General features: G+C 40.8%; 1 protein-coding gene across 8 annotated transcripts in view; it reads right to left on the reverse strand.

Moving 5' to 3' along the window:
- The window catches only part of LOC115087513 (dynactin subunit 1-like), a 281,663-nt gene that overhangs the window by 67,977 nt on the left and 194,030 nt on the right, over positions 1-19,656 (reverse strand). For all 8 annotated transcript variants that reach the window (XM_029594829.1, XM_029594819.1, XM_029594856.1 and 5 more), the window contains 6 exons: positions 19,351-19,542; positions 12,488-12,601; positions 9,013-9,165; positions 8,509-8,669; positions 3,840-4,008; positions 1,394-1,462 (listed from right to left, as the gene is read on the reverse strand). In XM_029594829.1, coding sequence (XP_029450689.1) covers positions 1,394-1,462; positions 3,840-4,008; positions 8,509-8,669; positions 9,013-9,165; positions 12,488-12,601; positions 19,351-19,542 — 858 coding nt within the window. The remainder of the gene's footprint in view (positions 1-1,393; positions 1,463-3,839; positions 4,009-8,508; positions 8,670-9,012; positions 9,166-12,487; positions 12,602-19,350; positions 19,543-19,656) is intronic.

Here is a 19,656-nt window from a genome sequence, read left to right on the forward strand (position 1 = left end):
AGGCAGTTTATTCCAATTTGGACTAATACTATGCGAAGCACTATCTTAGCACAGAGAGAGAGCGAGAGAGAGACTAGCAATAATGCCCTCACATTAGAGTGGTATTTATATTTCCATGGGAGGCCCACCTAGTCACTCAAGGTGAGGTTTAGGTATTAGTGTAGGGGTTAGGGGCCACTTTGACATTCAAAGTGAGACGTACAAACAGAACAGTGCTCTCTTGTGAAGATTTGATGAGGAAACTCATCACTCTGAAGGTCATCAAATCTTCACAAGAGAGCACTGTTCTGTTTGTACGTCTCACTTTGAATGTCAAAGTGGCCCCTAACCCCTACACTAATACCTAAACCTCACCTCAAGTGACTAGGTGGGACTCCCATAGAGATATAAATACCAATCTAGCATGAGCACATTATGGCTAGTCTCTCTCTCTCATTTGCGTTAAAGCCATGCGATACAGCTTTGCAAAACTGTGAGCCCAGTCCACTTGGCCAAAATTCCCACCCCAATATCCTCCCCTTTTTCTCATTTGCATCGCACCAAATGTTATGGTGCTTTTGCATGCGTTAATGGTGTTTTTGCATGCGTTAAAGGTGTTTTATGCATGTGAAAATGCCATATAGCACTTTGATAAATGACCCCCTTAGTCAGCTAATAAGTTAGCTGGCTAAAATTTAGATGGCTTAGTTAGGAGTGTTCCTAGGGATGTTACTGGGAGGAGTTGAGTTAGCCAGAAAAATTTTACAGCTAACTCCAATATTCAAAGTTAACTGTCTAAGTCTGGTTTGGCCAATAAGCTGCCTAAAGTTAGCCAGCTGTAGTCAATAGTGCAGCTGCACTATTGAATATACCTCCAAAGTTAACTGGATAAGTTTATCCAGCCAACTTTGCTATCCAACAATGACTGAATATGGATCACATAAATCAGCTTTTAAAATTAGCAGGTACATGTGGAACCCAGTGATGCATACATGCACACATTTACAGCTGGTTGTTAGCATGTATAAATGTGTGTGTGTACAGATATGTGCACATACTTTTGAAAATTGCATGTATGTTTATAAATGCTATTCCCATCCCAACTCCGTCCTCGGAATGTCTCTTTCCAGTGTGCATGAAAGTAGGCACAGAATCACTTCTGCGCGTATTTTTTTATATGTACAACCACAGGAGCAATTTTCAAAAGCCCATTTATGTGCATAAAACTTAGTTTATGTATGTAAACACTTTTGAATATCATGCCCATAATGGACAGCCCTTACTCCTTGATATTTACAATCTAGTCAAGATAGACAGACAGGACATATGATAAAAAAAATAATTTAGAGCCTTTGGACTAAAACAGCAAGGTCATGACTGAGAAGATTAAAGTAGGTGATTATAGGTGGGATACCTTAATGTGGTCAGACAGCTGTAAAGTGCAGTCTTCTGGCTGTTCAGCCAAGTGGATACTGTAAAGGTGCTGGAAGAAAGACGAAAAAGAAATAAAGCAGAGATATATGATTTCCATACACTTTGCAGCAATTGTGTTCCATGCGGAATTAATGAAATAGGTCCAGAAGCTGCCAGGCAGTCAACCACTGTTCAAGATTCCTTAAATCACTTCTCATTCCTTCTCCTCTCTCAGGTGTGTCTGCTATGTTGCAGACCTTAGCATCATCTGCAAAAAGGCTAAGTTTTCTCCACAATACCACTCACAAATATATTGAACAGGACTAGTCCTAGGACTAATTGCTAAGGCACCCACTAATCACCTTTCTTTCCTCACAGTGAATTCCATTTACCAGCCCTCTCTTGTCTATCACTCAATCCGTTTCTAATCCAGTCCATCACTTTGGGCCTACTCCCAGATTGTTAATAAGAACATAGGAAATGCCATACCGGGTCAGACCAAGGGTCCATCAAGCCCAGTATCCTCTTTCCAACAGTGGCCAATCCAAGTCATGTGTACCTGGCAAGTACCCAAACATTAAATAAATCACAAACTACTATTGCTTATTAATTACCGTAATAGCAGTTTATGAATTTTTCCTCTAGGAACTTATCCAAACCTTTTTTTAAACCCAGTTACACTAACTGCTGTAACCATATCCTCCGGCAATGAATTCCAGAGCTTAACTATGCATTGGGTGAAAAAGAATTTTCTTCAATTTGTTTTAAATGAGCTACTTGCTAACTTCATGGAGTGCCCCCTGGTCCTTCTATTATCTGAGAGAGTAATAACCCATTTATATTAACTTGTTCAAGCCTTTCATGATTCTGTAGACTTCTATCATATCCCTCATCAGTCATCTCTTCTCCAAACTGAAGAGCCCTAACTTCTTTAGCCTTTCCTCATAGGGCAGCCGTTCCATGCCCCATATTATTGCCTTCTCTGCACTTTCTCCAGTGCAGCTATATCCTTTTTGAGATGCGGCAACCAGAACTGCACACAGTATTCAAGGTGCGGTAACACAATGGAGCGATACAGAGGTATTATGATATCCCCCATTTTATTTTTCATTCCCTTCCTAATAATTTCTGAGCATCCTATGCAAGACAGTATCAAAGGCTTTGCTGAAATTCAAGTAAACCCCATCCAGCATGTGCCCTTGATTGAATATTTTAGTTACCTAGTCAAAGAAATGGATTCCTCAGATAGAATCTCCTTCTGGTTAATCCATGCTGCCTCAGATCTCACGATCTGATAGATTCAGCATGCCTCACTATCCTCTCCTCCAAAAGAGTCTACATTAATTTTCCCACCACCGAAGTCAGGCTAGTCAGCCTTAATTTCATTCTTCTCCCTATTACCACATTTATACAGAGGGACAATATCGGCCTTCCTCCTATCCTACGGAGCCACATCCACCTCCAGCTCCAAGATCTACTGAATAGGTCCTGGAGCAGACCCACCAGAACCTCTTTGGGCTCCCTTAATATTTCAGGGTGCATCCTCTCTGGTCCCATGGCTTTGTCCACTTTCAGTTGTTTTAGGTCCACACGAGCACTCTCTTTCATAAATGTTGTGGCCACTGTCCCACTATTTCTCCAATAAATGGTGATCCTTCTCCAAATCCTTCTTCAGTGAATATTGATCTGAAGTGTTTCTATAGCATTTCTGCTCTTTCCTGGTCTCCCCTCCCTATATTTCTCCTCATCTCCTCTTAGTCTTACAATCACACCTCTGCCCTTTCTCCTTTCACTGACAAATCTGGAAAAATATTCCCACTTTGCTCCACTTCTTTAGCTAAGATTTTCATCCTTTTCCTTCCAGAGTACTTTCCCTATCTCTTTTGGCCTGACTTCACATTCTTCCCTGTTCACCTCTTTCTGAGTACCATCGTGCATTTTGAATGCTAATCCTTTTGTCCTTACTTTCTTAGCCACCTCTTTTGAAAACCAAATAGGTCTCATTATTCTCTTACGTTTATTTCCTTTCTTAACATAGGGATGTACTATTTTTTTTTTTACAACTCCTTTATGCTCAGCCCATATGGAATTATTCACGCAAATGGAATTTTCAAAACCATGCATTTAAACAGCATGACATTCACATACGTGACTTTAAACCTGTTTTGCAATGAATAAAGTTATGCACATACATTTAGCTGTGTTACAGGTGATATTCAAACTCAATTTATGTGCATATGTTGAGTTTGAAAATCTGTGCTTGTTTAAATTGTACAAGTAACTTTACAGTTAGATGCAATATTGAAAACTTACCCCAATACACAAATGATTTATAATATGTAGATGATAAAGTGCTACTTTAAGATGTCCATCCACACACCTCAGCATAAGCTTTCATTCTATCTTTAGAGCTCATCCCCGGCCCAAAGTAATGATCTATAATGTACCTGATAGTATTTAATGGCCTTCGTCAATGGCTCCACATTCACGGTTTCATCCAACTGGTCCCTGTGCAACAAGTCAATCAGGAAATCCAGGGAGCGCTCATGGACACTCATCTCCGGATACAGCGTTCCTACCTTCTTATAGACTTCCACTCCACATTTATTCAGGGCCCTGAGCAGAAAGGGGAGGAGCATCGATCTGACTAAGAATTTGAAAGTTAATGTGTAACTTGTTTGTGCAGCTAGCGTTTGCCTTGTAGGTCAACAACTGCTCAAAGGCACAATCATCGTTCCAGCTTTGAGGATGATCAATATTACAGCCAGAAAATTACAGAGTAGGAAAATTTTGGGCACTAAGCATCAAACTGTACCAAATTTTGGGCTACCCATGCTTATACCACATGCATCACTTTGGAAAGTTTCAAGCAGAGTCATCAGGTTCCAAAATTATAACCTGAATAGGATTGGAGGAAGGAAAAAATATATTTTCAAAGACTGAATTGTTTGCAATCCTTCTGGCATGACCCATAGATTCAATATTATGACACACCTTGGTTAACAAACTAATAGCACAAAAGAAGAATCCAAAAACATCATTAGAATAAAAGAAGTGTCAAGCTGGGTCAGTCCGAGCCCAACATCCAATCTTTGACAGTGGTCCATCCAGGTCACAAGTACTTTGGAGATCCCCAATAGTTAATCTATTTCTTGTATCTCAATCCCAGGGATAGCAATGGCTTTCCCAAGTCTACCTGGCTAATAACTGTTTATGGACTTTTCCTTCAGGAACTTGTCCAATTCTCTTTTAAACCCATCTGTGTTAGTTGTCTTTACCACATCCATTGACAAATGATTTCACAGCTTGATTGTGCTCTGAGTGAAAAAATACTTCCTACAGTTTGTTTAAATTTGCTGGTTGCTAGTTTCATGGAGTTTCCTCTAGTGCTAGTGTTTGAAAGGGTACATAATCGTTCCTTATTTACCCATTCCACCCAACTCATGATTTTATGAATCTCAATCATATTCACTTTTATTCTTCTCTTCTCCAAGCTAAACAGCCTTAATTTGTTTAGCCTTTCTCTGTAAGGGAGCTCTTTCATTCCCTTGATCTTTTTTTTGTGTTTCTCTACACCTTTTCTATGTCCGCCATTTCTATTTTGAGATGGAGTGACCAGAACTGCACACAGCACTCAAGATGCAATTGTACCATTGGTCTATACAAAGACATTACAATATTCTCTATTCCTTTCCTAATAATTCCTAACGTTCTATTTGCCTTTTTTAAAATTATATCTTTATTAAGTTTTTCATTTAATATTTATTTTATTTAGACATTTTATATACCATCGTTCCACATATAGTTCACAATGTAAATAAGGCAAAAGAGCATATTCATATTTATTTAAATAATTTCTATACCATTTAGCAATTATATAATTGATCAAAGTGGTTTACATAGTCAAAGTAAAATAATAACAGCTAAAAAAAGTAAATAAAATAATTGCAAATAAAAATGCACTGATTAATTTCAGAGAAATGCACTGAAATGCATTTCAGAGAAATTTCAGTGCATTTCAGAGAAATACAATTCATTTCAAATCCCTGTGCTAATCATACATGTTTCTTTATAAACTAAAAACCTAATACAGTTTACTTAACTCAAGTACAGAGAGAAAATGAAGAGTACAAAAAACCTAAAAGAATTTTTAGAACAAAATGCCTGCTCCAATTCAAGTATATAACCTATTGGCCTGTGGATCCAAATGCCTCTGTAAATGAAAACGAAGAAAAAACAGAAAAACGCAGACACATAAATCATCAGTATGTCAATATGCATCCTATAACATAAAAAAAAATGGGGAAAGCATGACTGGGGAAAAAATAGAAAAGAATCTAAAGGGAACAGAAAAAAGGGAGAAGGAGTATCATTCAACAAAAAAACAATTCTAGCCTTGTTGTTTAACCCATAAAGCTAAGCCTCAGATGCACACTCAGCACCTTTGTTTGTTTTAAAAGTCTCCAGATGCATAAGGTCTATGAAAACAAACTTATTAAGACTGAAAAGTAATAAAATATCTACAAGGAAATTTCAAAAAGAAAGAGGCTCCTAGAGCTAAGACTTTACTTTCCAGAGAAAAGAAAATGTCTCCTCCGGGCTAGGGAAGCTCCGGAGACATCAGGAAATCTTAGACTTTTTGCCCAGAGAAGGTAATATCCTTATGTTTACAGAATTCAGAAAAAAAATACTAGATCCTTATCCTGTTCTGCACAAAAGGAAACAAAGTTGCCCTATTAGCTATTATATCAAAGGATTCTTCCAAAAATTGTCGTTATTCCAGGGCTATCTACTGAATAGCTTCCCCGATTACCATCATTCACATTTCTCTGTCTGGGTAAATAAAATATTTTAGATATAGATGGCAACTTTTTTCCTCAAATGCTAGAATCTCCTTTAAAAATTTCTTAAACATTTCAGAGGCTGACAATAACCGAGTACAAGGAAAATTAACAATATGTACATTTTTAGTTCTAAATACATTCTCTAAAGTTTCAATTTCATTAAAGATAGTTTGGCCATGCATAATGTGAGCTGTCTCAGCATTCTGTAAAAGTGAAACCTGCGAGTTCAGAGAAGAAATAGATTTTCCCTTCTCTTCCAGAATCTTCCCCTGTGATTCATAGGCAGATCTAGTTTCCATTACCAAGGAACTCAGCTGTGAGATCGATTGAGACATATCTATATTAAGCCTGGCAATTAGCATCCACAAGTCTGAGAGAGTCACATTGAGTGGCTCGGGTGGAACCCCATCACCCTGAATGGTAATGCCCAAGGACTGCGAGCTACTCACAGACACCACAGAAGAAGACGCAGGTACTTTCATGGGCAAAACTGTAGAAATCTCCAGTGAAGCCTTGGTCCCACAAGAGGATTCCAGCATAACCGCTAGAGACTGTTCCCCAGACTTGCTACTTGCCAGTTGTGGATGCGGTTGGCAGGTGCCTAGACTCAGGGATGCCCACGAAGAACCCCCCACTGCAGTCATTCACTGGCAGTGTACCCATTTTCAATAGGTGAACATCCATAGGGCCCTGAATGGAAGGAGTGGGTGATGAGGTGTAGATCTTCGCTTTTCTCTTCCTCCTCATGTATACAAAGCCGTACGCTCCTTTGAAATGCGCGGCGGCGGCTGCACGCCACACTGCTAGAGATTTTAAAGGGTCGATTGGGCCCTTGATGATGATGTCACCGTCGGCGATCTCTCCGGCACTCTCCAGTACTCCTCGCCCCTGCAGACTCCCCTCTATTTGCCTTTTTGACTGCCACTGCACAATGAGCCGAAGATTTCAAGGTATTGACCGCAAAGACTCAGAGATCCTTTTCCTGGGTGGTGACTTGACTCCTAACATGGAACTCAGCATCGTGTACCTGTAGTTGGGATTACTTTTCCATTTGATGCCCAGTGTCCTAGTCTCACAAGGCCCTTCTGTAGTTCTTCATAATCTGTTGCTGTTTTAATGATTCAAAGCAATTTTATGTCATCTGAAAATGTGGTCACCTCACTCATTGTTCCTTTTGCCAGATTATTTATAAATAAGCTAAATAGCACAGGTCCCAATACAGACTGCGGTGGTCTCTCTCCATTTGGAAAACTGAACATTTAGTCCTACCCTTTGTTTCCTTTCTTTTATCCAGTTACCAAGCCACAATAGGACATTGCCTCCGATTCTATGACCTCCTAATTTACTGAGAAGTCTCTCATTAGGGACTTTGTCAAATGCATTCTGAAAATCCAAATACACTATGTCAGCTGGCTCACTTATATTTGCATGTTTATTTACACTTTCAAAACAATCTAGTAGATTGATATGGCAAGGCTTCCCTTTGCAAAAACCAAGTTGATTTGCTCCCATTAAATCATGTCTTTGTGATAAATAATTTTATTTTTATAGCTTCTACCATTTTGCCCAGCTCAGACATCAGGCTCATCGATCTATAGTTTCTCGGATCACCCCTGGAGCCCTTGTAAAAACTGGCTTCACATTATCCACCTTCTAGTGTTCTGGTACCGTGGCTGTTGTAAATAATAGACTGCAAATCATTAGAAACAGGTCTGCCATTTCATGTTTGAATTCCTTCAGAACTCTGGGATGAATACCATACGGTCCTGGCAATTTGTTATTCTTTAGTCTGTCAATCTGATTTATTACATCCTAAGGCTTCACAGTGATTTTGTTTTGTCACTCAGAATCATCACTATCAAAAAATGTTGGTATTAACTCGACATTCTCCTCATTTAGTTTTTTGCTATTTCTTTGTCCTCTCAGACCATCCTTTTTACCGCTTGGTCATCTAGCGGCTCAAATGACTTCCTAATAGGCTTTTTGCTTTGAATGTACTATTGCAAAGAGAAGTAATTTTAAAAGGAGATACACATGCAAATGTAACATACTATCATAGCAATTTTAAAAAGCAATTTATGCACGTAAAGTGCACTTACACATGGATATCCTATAGACAATTCAATGGCATATATTGTAGCAATTTTCAAAAGCCCACTTACATGGGTAAAATGTATTTACACATGAAAAACCAATTGGAAGCTTTTTAAAATCAGGCCCTTAATTTTCATGCTGAGCACAATATATAGGATGCTCACTACAGGATACTCACTGCTCATACTTATGTAGAGTAGTCTGTAAGAGGCTAAGAGAATACACCAGCCCAGCTGCAAAACTCATCTGCTCTCCAGCTGCTCCACGAAGTCCACTCCGTTCTGCAAAACTCCCATTCAGATCAAACTTCTCCTGAGCCTGATTACTGATCAGCTCGGCCTGTGATAGAGACCAGACGTACTGTATTCATGCGCAGGCAGGTTATACATTTTTAAATAAATAAGTAAATAAAAATTCTGAAATCACTCATAACCAGCCCTGAATGTATGCTCAACAGCCAACAGCCATTAATAATGGAAATATAGAGGTAATAATCCCTTAATCAGAAAGCAAGACGGTGTGCATGAGGCCAGCACCACTTCTTTGAAATTTATGAGGCAAGGATTAGGAGGAAGAGGGGAAACAATCCCCACTGAGCAAGAATTCTTCCGAAAGAAATGAGTTACTCCCAGCTGCCATTTTCCGAAAGTTGATGATTGCTAAGAGAATGTACAATGCCTACCTTGCATATAAGCCGTGGAATAAGTAGCAGCACCAGGATACAGTCATGGTCCCCTCCATGACGCAGGAAGCTGTCAGGCATGAAGGAAGTCAAAAGGGACACGTGCCGATTGGCCTGATGCACCTCCACCTTGCGCAGCTCCATCTCGATGGCCTGAGGAAAACACAATGATATGTCTCAGATCTTTTAAAAAGGCATTAAAAAACCCACCTCTTCAGCTTTGCTTTTAAAAACTCTGGAGCTCCAGTATGATTTAAGAACTTTCAGGCCTTTGTGTTCTATTTTATGGGTTTTCATGTTAGTGTAACCTTTCGCTTTTTTTCACAATTACATATATGAAATGTGTAAGCCGCCGTGAACTGCATTGAAACATGTGGGTTATACATTGTTTAAGAAATAAAATAAATAAATAAGCTGATAATACTATAATGTAATTAGGGGCCTTCATTTTCAGTTTGTATATTTATTTTTCCTAGGAATTTACCAGGGTTTATTATGAGAAGAACAAAAACAGGAGAAAATGACTCATTTTTTCGGGTAACTATCAGAGTTTATTTTGGTGGACGGAAGCCAGGACAGTAAAACAATATTATGCAGATTTTCCCTCCTCCCACCCACTCAGTAGCATTCCTCCCCTCTCTGACCCCCCATCTCTTGTCTAGCGTGTCCCTCTCTCTCCCCCCACAACAGGAACAGCATTCATCCTTATCGGTGGCGATTCCTGGCTTCAGCAGCATTGCTTGCTGTGGCTCCCGTGCTCTGCACCATTGCAGCTCTGCCTTTTTGTGGGGCCAGGGAGCCTGTCGGGAAGGGCTTCTTGTGGGGGGAAGGGTGGAGCCTGCTTGGCGGCACTGGGTAGCAGGCATTTTGGTTTCCTGGGGGGTGGGGGGAGGAGCAAAACTTGAAACATCACGTCGGCGGCACTGGAGGACGAGTGCTTTCACTCATGGTGGACAGGGCTTGAAAAACAATGCTTTAGCCCACACCGTCTTCAAACAGTAGCAGGAGGCCTTGAAACACTGTCTGCAATCTGCAGCTACTCTTTAAAACTGGTTTAAAGCGGATGTTAACTTTGGAAAAATCTGGGAATTTATGGGTTAAGATTAATTTAAACTGAAAATGAAGGACCCTAAACCTGACTAAGAAATCCTGATAAAATAAGCTCTCTCCCCAAAGTCAAAGAAGCTTTGCCTTTTACTACTCTCATTTCTCTCATTCCTTCATGTCTAAAATATGGCCTAGAGGAGACAGAGCAGAATGTACAGCCCAACAGCCAAGGAGAATGGCAATCAACACTTCGGACTGGTCTGAATGATAATGGGTACCACACCACTATTTACTTTTGTCAAAAGAAATAGTTTTCAACAGCCCTTACAGGGGTAAAATAGGTAGTCATTTTTAGCATGCACTATTTATTCCAATTTTCAAAAAGAAATCTCCCTCTTTAGAAATACGGTATAAAGTACATGCACTAAAAGCAGCTGTGTACTTTGCAACTGCATTTTTTGAGGGCTAAGGGCTGGATTTATCAAAATGCGGTAAGTACCGCATGCGATTGCAAAAGGGGCATGGTTTATGCAAAAATTCAGTTTATCGCAATCTGTGCTAATTACCTATGCGAAGAGCTAAGTTAGTGCACATTGTGATAACATTATCAGAATTTGTGATAGGTGTCAGACCTGTTGTATTTCCTGCATATGACCACTGGGTGGACCACTTTTGAGTGAGAGAGAGAGAGAGAGAGAGAGAGAGAGAGAGAGAGAGAGAGAGAGAGAGAGAGAGAGAGAGAGAGAGAGAGAGAGAGAGAGAGACTGGCCATAATGTCATTCCCATAGGTAGGTATTTGTATCCCTATGGTAGGCCCACCTAGTAACTCGAGGTGGGGTTTAGGTAAGAGTGTAGGGGGGTTAGGGGCCACTTTGACATGCTACGTGACACCTACGAACAGAACAGTGGTCTCTTGTGAAGATTTGATGACCTTTGGAGTGAGGAAACTCACTCCAAGATGAGATTTGGGCAATGTTCTCTCCACCTAGCTTGATGTTACCCAGGTAAAGAGTCCATCAAGCTAGATTTGTGTATTGAGTGCTTTGAGGTTGATCAGCAGGCTAATAAGAGGGAGGGTTATCTGGATATGCAGTGGCACTTAGCTGGATAACCCTGATACTGAACGTGCCCAGCTAAAGTTACCCATGTAATTTTAGAGCATCATTTTTTCTGAACAGACTTAACCGGTTAAGTTTATCCAGTTAGTGATGAACACTGGGACTAGACAGAGAAATTTTGGCCAAGCCCCTGGAATGTACCCCAGCTCTGCCTCTTTTTATCTGGCTAAATTCTAGCCGGATAATGACTTAATTGGGTAAAATTTAGCAGGTGAGAAGGGCAGGAAAATCTCAGGGTATGTCCGGCTAACTGAAAAATTAGCTGGACAACCCTTCTGAATATCGCCCAATTTATGCTTTGTGAAGGAATTGGGAAAAGGAATGAACTGAGATGATCTAAATATTATGATGTTCATTTTATTATTGATGTGTTTATAATTGTATTCATTGTTTTATGGATTTGTTTTGTTGTGGTTGTATCATACCTTGAAGTTTTTGAAAAAAGGCAATATAAATAAATGGCGGGGAGGAGTAATGGAAGTGAGGTGCCAAGTGAAGTTAGGGAGAATTGAGAAGGAGAAGCAAGGTGCCAAAATTTTGAATTCTCTCGAGGTGGCAAAAAAAACCAAAACAAACTTGCATCAGCCCTGCTTCACCCACAATATTAAACAATGGAACTGATGCAATAAAAGTGTGATGAAAGCGGGCGCTCAGTGTTAAGCACCCGCTTTTCTAACGCACGCCCAGGAACCTCTCCTGGGTGCGTAATGTAATATTTAAGTGAGGGGTCGCGCTGTCAAGGAGGTGCTAGGGTCGATTGCGTGCCCCTAGTGCCTCCTTGGCAGCGGGCGCCCAGGAGAGGTTGGCTGTCCACAGCTTAAGAAAGCGGATGCTCAATTTTACGAGCATCCATTTTCCTTATCTGAGCATCCATTTCCCTAACCTGATCCCTGGCACTTTCTTTTTAAAATTTTTTTTTTTTAACTTTTTAAACTTGGTTCCTATGATTTAATATTGCCACAATATTAATTCAGAGGATGTACAGAAAAGCAGTATTTTCTGCTTTTCTGTACAACTTTTTGGGCTGCTCAGAAATTAATGCCTGTTCTGGACAGGTGTTAATTTCTAAGCATAAAAATGTGTGCGTCTGGCTCACATTTATTTTGCATGTGGGGTTAATAACTAATAGCTTCAACAACATGCATTTGCATGTGATGAGAGCTATTAGTTTCGTGGCACGTTTTACACATGTTGTGGATGTGCTAATCCCCTTATAGCATAAGGGGTGGACACGCATCCAAAATGCGCGTCCAACTGCGGGTTAAACAGTGCACATCTGTACCCTAGCAAAAATAAGAAGCAAAGAGTACCTTTGCATGAGCCTTAGTCTCCGCAAATTTGATCTTGAAGTCGAATATCTCAGGTGGAGGCTCCTGCTGTTGTTCCATAGAAGCCTGCTGACTCATCAGCTCTCTGTTCATTTCCTAAACACAGAGAAGGTAAAACGATAAGAGGCACAGACATACAGTAAAAACTGAACCAGGAAAGGGAATCAAACTTTAGGTCAACTGTGCCCCTCCTGGGTATCTACAATCAATGTTTTTGAGATATATTTGCATGAGTCCTTATCTAAATTTGTGCTTGAGAGTTCTTCTTATATAAGTTCTCTCTCCTATTTTATTGGTTCTCTTAAATGCTGTCCCTCATTTATTGGATGATGTGCTATTGGTGAGTTTGGACAATGAGTTTTTGTACTCTAATATTCTACAGAAGGAGGCCATGTTTTTATTTATTTATTTTATTTTAAGATATCTGTATCCCGTCTACCCATAGATCTAGGTGGGTTTCATAAAAATGTACATAATCAAGATAAAGAAAAAAAAAAGCAAATTACTATACCACCATAGAGGTGGTTCGGAAGCTATTGGATAGGCGCCCTGGTCAAGTTAGGGTTCTTACATGTTTTCTTGTGGAATTAGCAAATATAACACTTACTAAAAATTGTTTCATGTTTGCAGAAGATTTTTTCCAAAAAATAAGGGGTACAGCTATAGGGCCATTATGGCCCCCAATACTGCCTGTTTATATGTTGCTTCATTTGAACAGAAATGTGTTTAGACATACTTTTTGGTCTTTTGAGTTTTGTGGTTACGGTATATTGATGATTTATTTTTGGAATGGCAGGTAGGGAAGTTGCATTTTATGATTTTTTTTTATTTGAACACTCAAGATCCAAATTTACATTTTATAGTTTATTACTTTTTATATACCGACATATCGGGAATCCATCATATCGGTTTATAATGCTTAAACATAAAACAATTGACAAGTATCATTAAACATAATTGAAGAAAAAACAATGTGTAATTCTAAAATAGTATTAAGAGTGATAAGAGCAATATAAAATAAGTGCAAATTTCAATTAAATACATTAATTTAAGCTAAAACAATAAAATAATAATCATAGTCGGTTATTTTACTTATTTGGATCGATAATGGATATCCTTTCTTGATATGTGGCTTTCCTTGGTTGATGGATATTTTGAAACTTCCATTTTTAAGATGTCCACTGACAGGAATAACATGTTGCATTTTTATAGTTTTCATCTGAGTCATTTGAGGGAAAATATCTAGATTGGACATTTTTTTCATTTACAATGGGTTTGTTCCTCTGTAGTGGAGTTCAAAAGACAAGTGATGGATATGAAGGAGCATATTTTTTTTTTATATTGGGTGCACACTGACGGGCTGATTCAGTAAAGTCCGCGGGAGAGCGGGCGAACGCCCACTCGCCTGGGCACGCGATACAGTATTTAAATTAGGCCCGGCAGTAGAAACGGGCAAAAGGAGGCGCTAGGGACACTAGCGCGTCCCTAGCGCCTCCTTTTTGACAGGAGCGGCGGCTGTCAGCGGGTTTGACAGCCGATGCTCAATTTTGCCAGCGGCGGTTCTTGAGCCCGCTGACAATTTTGCTGGACACCAGCAAAATTGAGCATCAGGTTTTCGACTCGACAGCCGCCGGCCGACTTCAAATTTTTTTTTTACATTTTTTAGCCTTCGGGACCTCCGACTTAATATCGCCATGATATTTAGTCGGAGGGTGCACAGAAAAGCAGTTTTTACTGCTTTTCTGTGCACTTTCCCAGTGCCCGAAGAAATTAGCGCCTACCTTTGGGTAGGCGCTAATTTCTGAAAGTAAAATGTGCGGCTTGGCTGCACATTTTACTTACTGAATCGCACGTCAATACCTAATAGGACCATCAACATGCATTTGCATGTTGAAGGCGCTATTAGGTTCGGCGTGTTGGACGCACGTTTTCCGCCCCTTACTGAATAAGGGGTAAGGGAAAATGCGCGTCCAATCAAGGGTTAACAGTGCGCTCCATCGAAGCACACTGTACTGTATCAGCCTGAGAGTCAGTGATATGATGGGTTTATAAAAGGGTGTTATACATAAATCAGGATTTTTTGTTTCAGAACAGTAAATCTTACATATTAGATTAGGTGGTATGTATGTTACCGTATGCTCTTTATACTGGTAGGATTGTAGAGATCATTAAGAGGCATTGATCAATATTAGAAGTCTATGTTGGGTTTGAAGAGTTCCTGATGTTTGCTTTTAAAATGAGTACCTGACTGTTTGGTCTCTTCAGTATTACCTCGTGGTTAATAGTATAGGCCAGAGTTCTAGATTAGGACATTATAGTTATAGCTGTTGCTCGTTCTGCCTACATTAGATGTATGTTGAAGTGTTTGTGCATACTGTTTCTGGTAAATGTTGTCCATTGCGAGGTTGTTTTTTTATGTAATTCTCATTGAATGATTTACATGATACAATGTCAGTGACAGCTATCATATGTGGGGAAAACCATAGGGTTAGTTAAAACACGAATTACAGAACACCAAAGTAAAATTAGGAATGGCCAACTGGAGGCTCCTTTAATCCAGTACTGTTTGGAAAAGAAACATTCCATTGAGGATGTTAGATTTTCTGTTTTGCAGACTATTGTGAGAGGGCGAGGAACAGATGTAAATTGGTTCTTTATTTATAAGAAACAATGGACGTTTGAGTTTAGCTCTGTTTAGCCGCATGGTTTGAATGTTAAGATTGGATGGGTTATTCTTAAGTAAGGATTAAATGGGTCATTTCTTAGCATCCAGTCAGAGGATTCCCCTACCAGCAGATGGAGATGGAGCAAACTGACGTTACAGAATATAAACCCCCTCTAGTGACCTCAGCCTGCCAGTATTCTCCTTCTCCAGCAGATGGTGGATGTGCATCTCCCCACTGGGGATTGCTTCGATTTGAGAAAAGGAGAAAAATAATTTGCCCCGCTATCCTGCAGTGATACCATAATGTCTCTCGCCCGGTTGAGAATTCCTGAGGTGATTACTGCGGTCCCTCACAGGAGTGCCTTGGTCCGGTAACTGGTTTTTCAGTCGGCAAGGACTTAGCTGCTTCAGCAGCTGAAAGGCAGTAGTACAGGAAGCCGAGCACAACAGTGACAGCAAATGCCCTCTCCCCCTGCAACCAGAGACCATCTCTGTGCTCAGCCAGGAAAGGCTGAGCTCTGGTAAGTATTTTTAATTAAAAAAAAAAAATTGTTGTAGAGACAGTGAAGGAGAGTTCTGCTAGGGCTTCCTTCCTCCCAGTCTGCGTGCTTGGCACACTGTTCTGAGTTTCATCTCGCTCTGTGGGAGGTCGAGGGATGTGGGCAGTCTGGCAGGTTGAGCAGCCTCCATTGGCTAGGCCCTGCTCTGAGGTTTCTTGGTTGCACACTGCAAGGTAGGCCTCAACAGCTTTTTGCGTGCTTCTTAGGCTGCCCTCTACAGGACTGATGGTTAGGCATGTGCATCTGGCTGTGCGTCCAGTTTTTCTGGATGCCTAATCGGGCTTTGTTGTGTGTCCAGGCTCATGCTTCCTTGTGTGTCCAAGTTAAGCGCTTTTTGTGTGCCTGCCCTTTGCAAGGAGCTTATTCTTTGGGCGCCTAGATATGGGATGCCTAGCATTGTGACGCCTAAGTATAGAACGCTCAAGTGTTGGGTGCCCACATGTTGGACGCCCAAGTATTGGAAATCCAAGTGTTGGATACCTAGAATTTTTGAATGTTTAAAACCGCCCCCAAAAAACAGCTAGATGCACGCCTCCAGCCACTGCTCAGCATGCTGTCGGCCATAATGGCATGTATTCCTAAATAACTTAAGTGCTTTTCCTTTTGCACTGCCTGTCATATTAGGGCATCTTAGCAAGGAGTGCCCGCTAAATTGTACTAGCGCTGTTTGGAGTCTCAGGGAGTTTTATTCTCTTCTGATTTCACTAAGTATGGTTCTTCCTAGCCAGCTGTAGATCTGGGTAAAGACGGCTCACATGGAGTGCCTGACCTTCAGTGAGTGCACCCCAGGTGTCTCCTAGTATGGATACTTCTACATTTTCCTGGGTAGAATTTATTCCAAGGTTTATAATCCCTTTTTCAGCACAGTCCTCAACCCGGCCCACTGTTTCTTGAGCGCAGGAGTACTCCTAGAGTGACAGTGAATCTTCCTGATAGGGATCCAGGTGGCACGGATGATGACACCAATTCCTGTTTCTCTGGAGGATAGTGAAATTTTTCCAGGTCTAGAACCATATAGAACTGTGCTACGGTTCTTTTATAAAGATGAACTGCCAGCTCTGATCTCCCAAACTTTGGACATGCTTGCGATCTGTAGGACAGATTCCATGTCTGAGCCAAAGAGAAATCCTGTTTTGGTGTCCTTGCATAAAGCCTGTACCCTCTGGATCCAGTGGTAAGAGGGTGCTTACTTTTCCAAAAGTAGATGCACTTGTGTACGCAGTCTCCAAGTGGACTACTTTTCCTGTGGAAGGAGGAATGGCTTTGAAAGATGCTCATGCTAGAAATATTGAGACTATCCTTAAACAGGCATTTGAAGCAAATAGCCAGCCAAATTGTACCTTTTCTACCTTAAATGGTCTCCCAGGATTCCTTTGGCTTTCTCCTCTGCTGGCTATGTAGTGCTGTTCTCTGGGCAGTCTAAATAGTACAGCCCTTTTCCCATCTCAAAGATTGTGGATGACAGTATAGGGGATCAGCCTAGTACAGGAAATGTCATACGACATAGCTCTTTGGAGAACAGTGTCAATGTCTCTGGAATAGAGCTCTGGAGACCAATATAATGAGGCCTTAACATGGGAGGCCAAACATCTCCAGGCATAGCCACTTTGGACACTGCAGAGTCCCCTGCAGCTTCATGCGCTCTGAGCTATGTACCAAAGAGGTACAACAATGCTTTGGAGCTTCTGCTCAATTCTCAACACTATCTCTCTCAGGCTCCATGCTTAAGTGTTCACAGTCCTAGTCTTTAATCAAAAGGGAAAGCCAGATTTGTCTTTGCTTCTGGGTTTATCTTCTGATTGAGGAGCCTAAGAGGCTGAGGTCCTTCCAGAACAGATTGGCACCAGCACTCAGTGTTCCTCTGGTATGTGCATTTAGTCTTCAGCACTAGCTTCACAGAGTTGGGCTTTTTTTCTTGGCAAGGTAAGCTTGCAGCCTGACCTTTTGAGCCCAAACTGCTTAGGGTGACTTGTGCACTGATACGAAGGCCCGAGACATTATGGTGTTCCCCAAACATTTACTGAAAACTTCATGAATCAGTGAGGAACATCTTCTGTTTGCACTTGGGGCAGAACTTGAAGCTGCTGGTCTGCTTCTTTGACATGGTAAGAAAAACTGATGAAGAAATATCAAATGAAGAAGATATCCTTTAGGAATTTCCAGAAAGCTTTGTAATAGATTTCTATCCTACACTGAGCACAGTCATGGGACCCACTTGTGAAACTAACCTGCTTATCTTCAAAGAACCACAGAAACCATGTATAGCATGCTGGACTATGGATAGGGCTCCTCAACCCTTTCTGAAGGTGTTGTTGTCTTTTCTAGAGAGGACAACAATGCAGTATAGTGGCTCTGTCTGATCTGAAGGCTTAATTACAATCAAATGTTGACAGCTGGAGAACAGGGAATCGAAGGATATGGGTAAGAACCACAGAAACAATCCAAAAGAATACAGTGCCTAACTCTGTCAGAGTTTTAACTAAACACAGTGGGCCTGATTTTCAAAACTATTTACATGTTTAAAAAATTGTTAAGACGATCGATCACACGATTCACACCCCTAGTCTTCTTAACTCCTTCTGAAAGGGCTCTTGGCCCTCTCAGGATGAACAGAGAAACAGGAAAGTGAGTCTCTGTAGACTGAAGTTTTACTTACAATCAATGTGGACAGGTAAGAGGAGCAATGACCTCAAAGCACTTTTTGTCAGATTTGCTTCCCCAGAATTTGTCTGGCTTCCTCTCTCTACCATGCTCTTTTCAAATCCTTGCTCTGCTGGACTAGAAGAATGATTCGGCAGGTCCATTCTCTGAAGTTGATATTCAAAAGCAATTTAGGCAGATAACTGAAAAGTTTTCCATCTAAATGGCTAAGCTAGTTTATTTGAAGACTAATCTGGCTAGAATTTAGCCGCATAAGTTGGGGGTGCTCTGAGGGCAGACGAGAGGCATTTTGGAGAGGAGCAGAGTTAGCTGCATATTCATTGGCTAACTCTGATATTTAGAGTTTGCTGGCTAACTTATGCGGCTAACTCTGGTTGTGCCACTGATCTATCCTAAAGTTTGCCAGATAAATATATCTAGCTTTAAGATGTCCAACATAAAATCACGCTTGAGCGAAGACAAAAAAAAATGTTGCACATGTAATGCTATCTTCAGACACTGCATAGAGACAAGCCCGTGTGTGAAGGAAAGCTTCTAGTTCAGCGCCCTGACACTTCATGCTATTTTTGGCATGTTTCTTCCCTTGGATTGCGCTCTTTGGCTTTGACTAATCTTCAGTGCGCATCAGATTTAGATTTAGTTATCCTGAATGCAACTGTCAAAATATAAATTTGAATACTTAAGAAAGCTACAAGATGTATATGGTTCACATGTGAAATTTCATTGCTTGTTCCTTGCTGTATCAATAGTGTAAGGCTCTGAGAAACATTTAATAAAAAAAAACCTGCTTCCGACCAACATTTTGATTCTTATTGTGCTATGCATCCACGAAAAATTGTCATATATTGTCATATGTCTAATGTGCTGTGTAAGTTATTATCCGTACGTATGTGGGTGGGTGGGGGGGGGTAGAGATTCCATGCGCCATGTAATTACCCATATGTGTACGGTCAGGTTACCTGTAGGTGTGCTGTCAGGTCACGGTATTTTTTAATAGTTTGCTGATAGTCCGCCACGGTCTCCTGAGCAGCCTCTACACGCTTCTCTGCCTCTCGCACACGGGCTCCAGCCATGTCCAGCTGCTCCCGCAGCTCCAGTTCTGTTTCTCTTGCATTCTCTTGCAGTTCATCGTTCATCTCATTTATTGCCTCCTAACAGCCATGGGGAGATCAAAAAGAAAAAAAATGAAGTGAGATTTCAGCAAATACTTCTGCAACATACTCCCAACTAACGGGGTCCAGATTACTGCACTAATTAATCTTTGG

Source organism: Rhinatrema bivittatum, chromosome 1 (genome assembly GCF_901001135.1).
Source record: "Rhinatrema bivittatum chromosome 1, aRhiBiv1.1, whole genome shotgun sequence".
NCBI lineage: Eukaryota > Metazoa > Chordata > Amphibia > Gymnophiona > Rhinatrematidae > Rhinatrema > Rhinatrema bivittatum.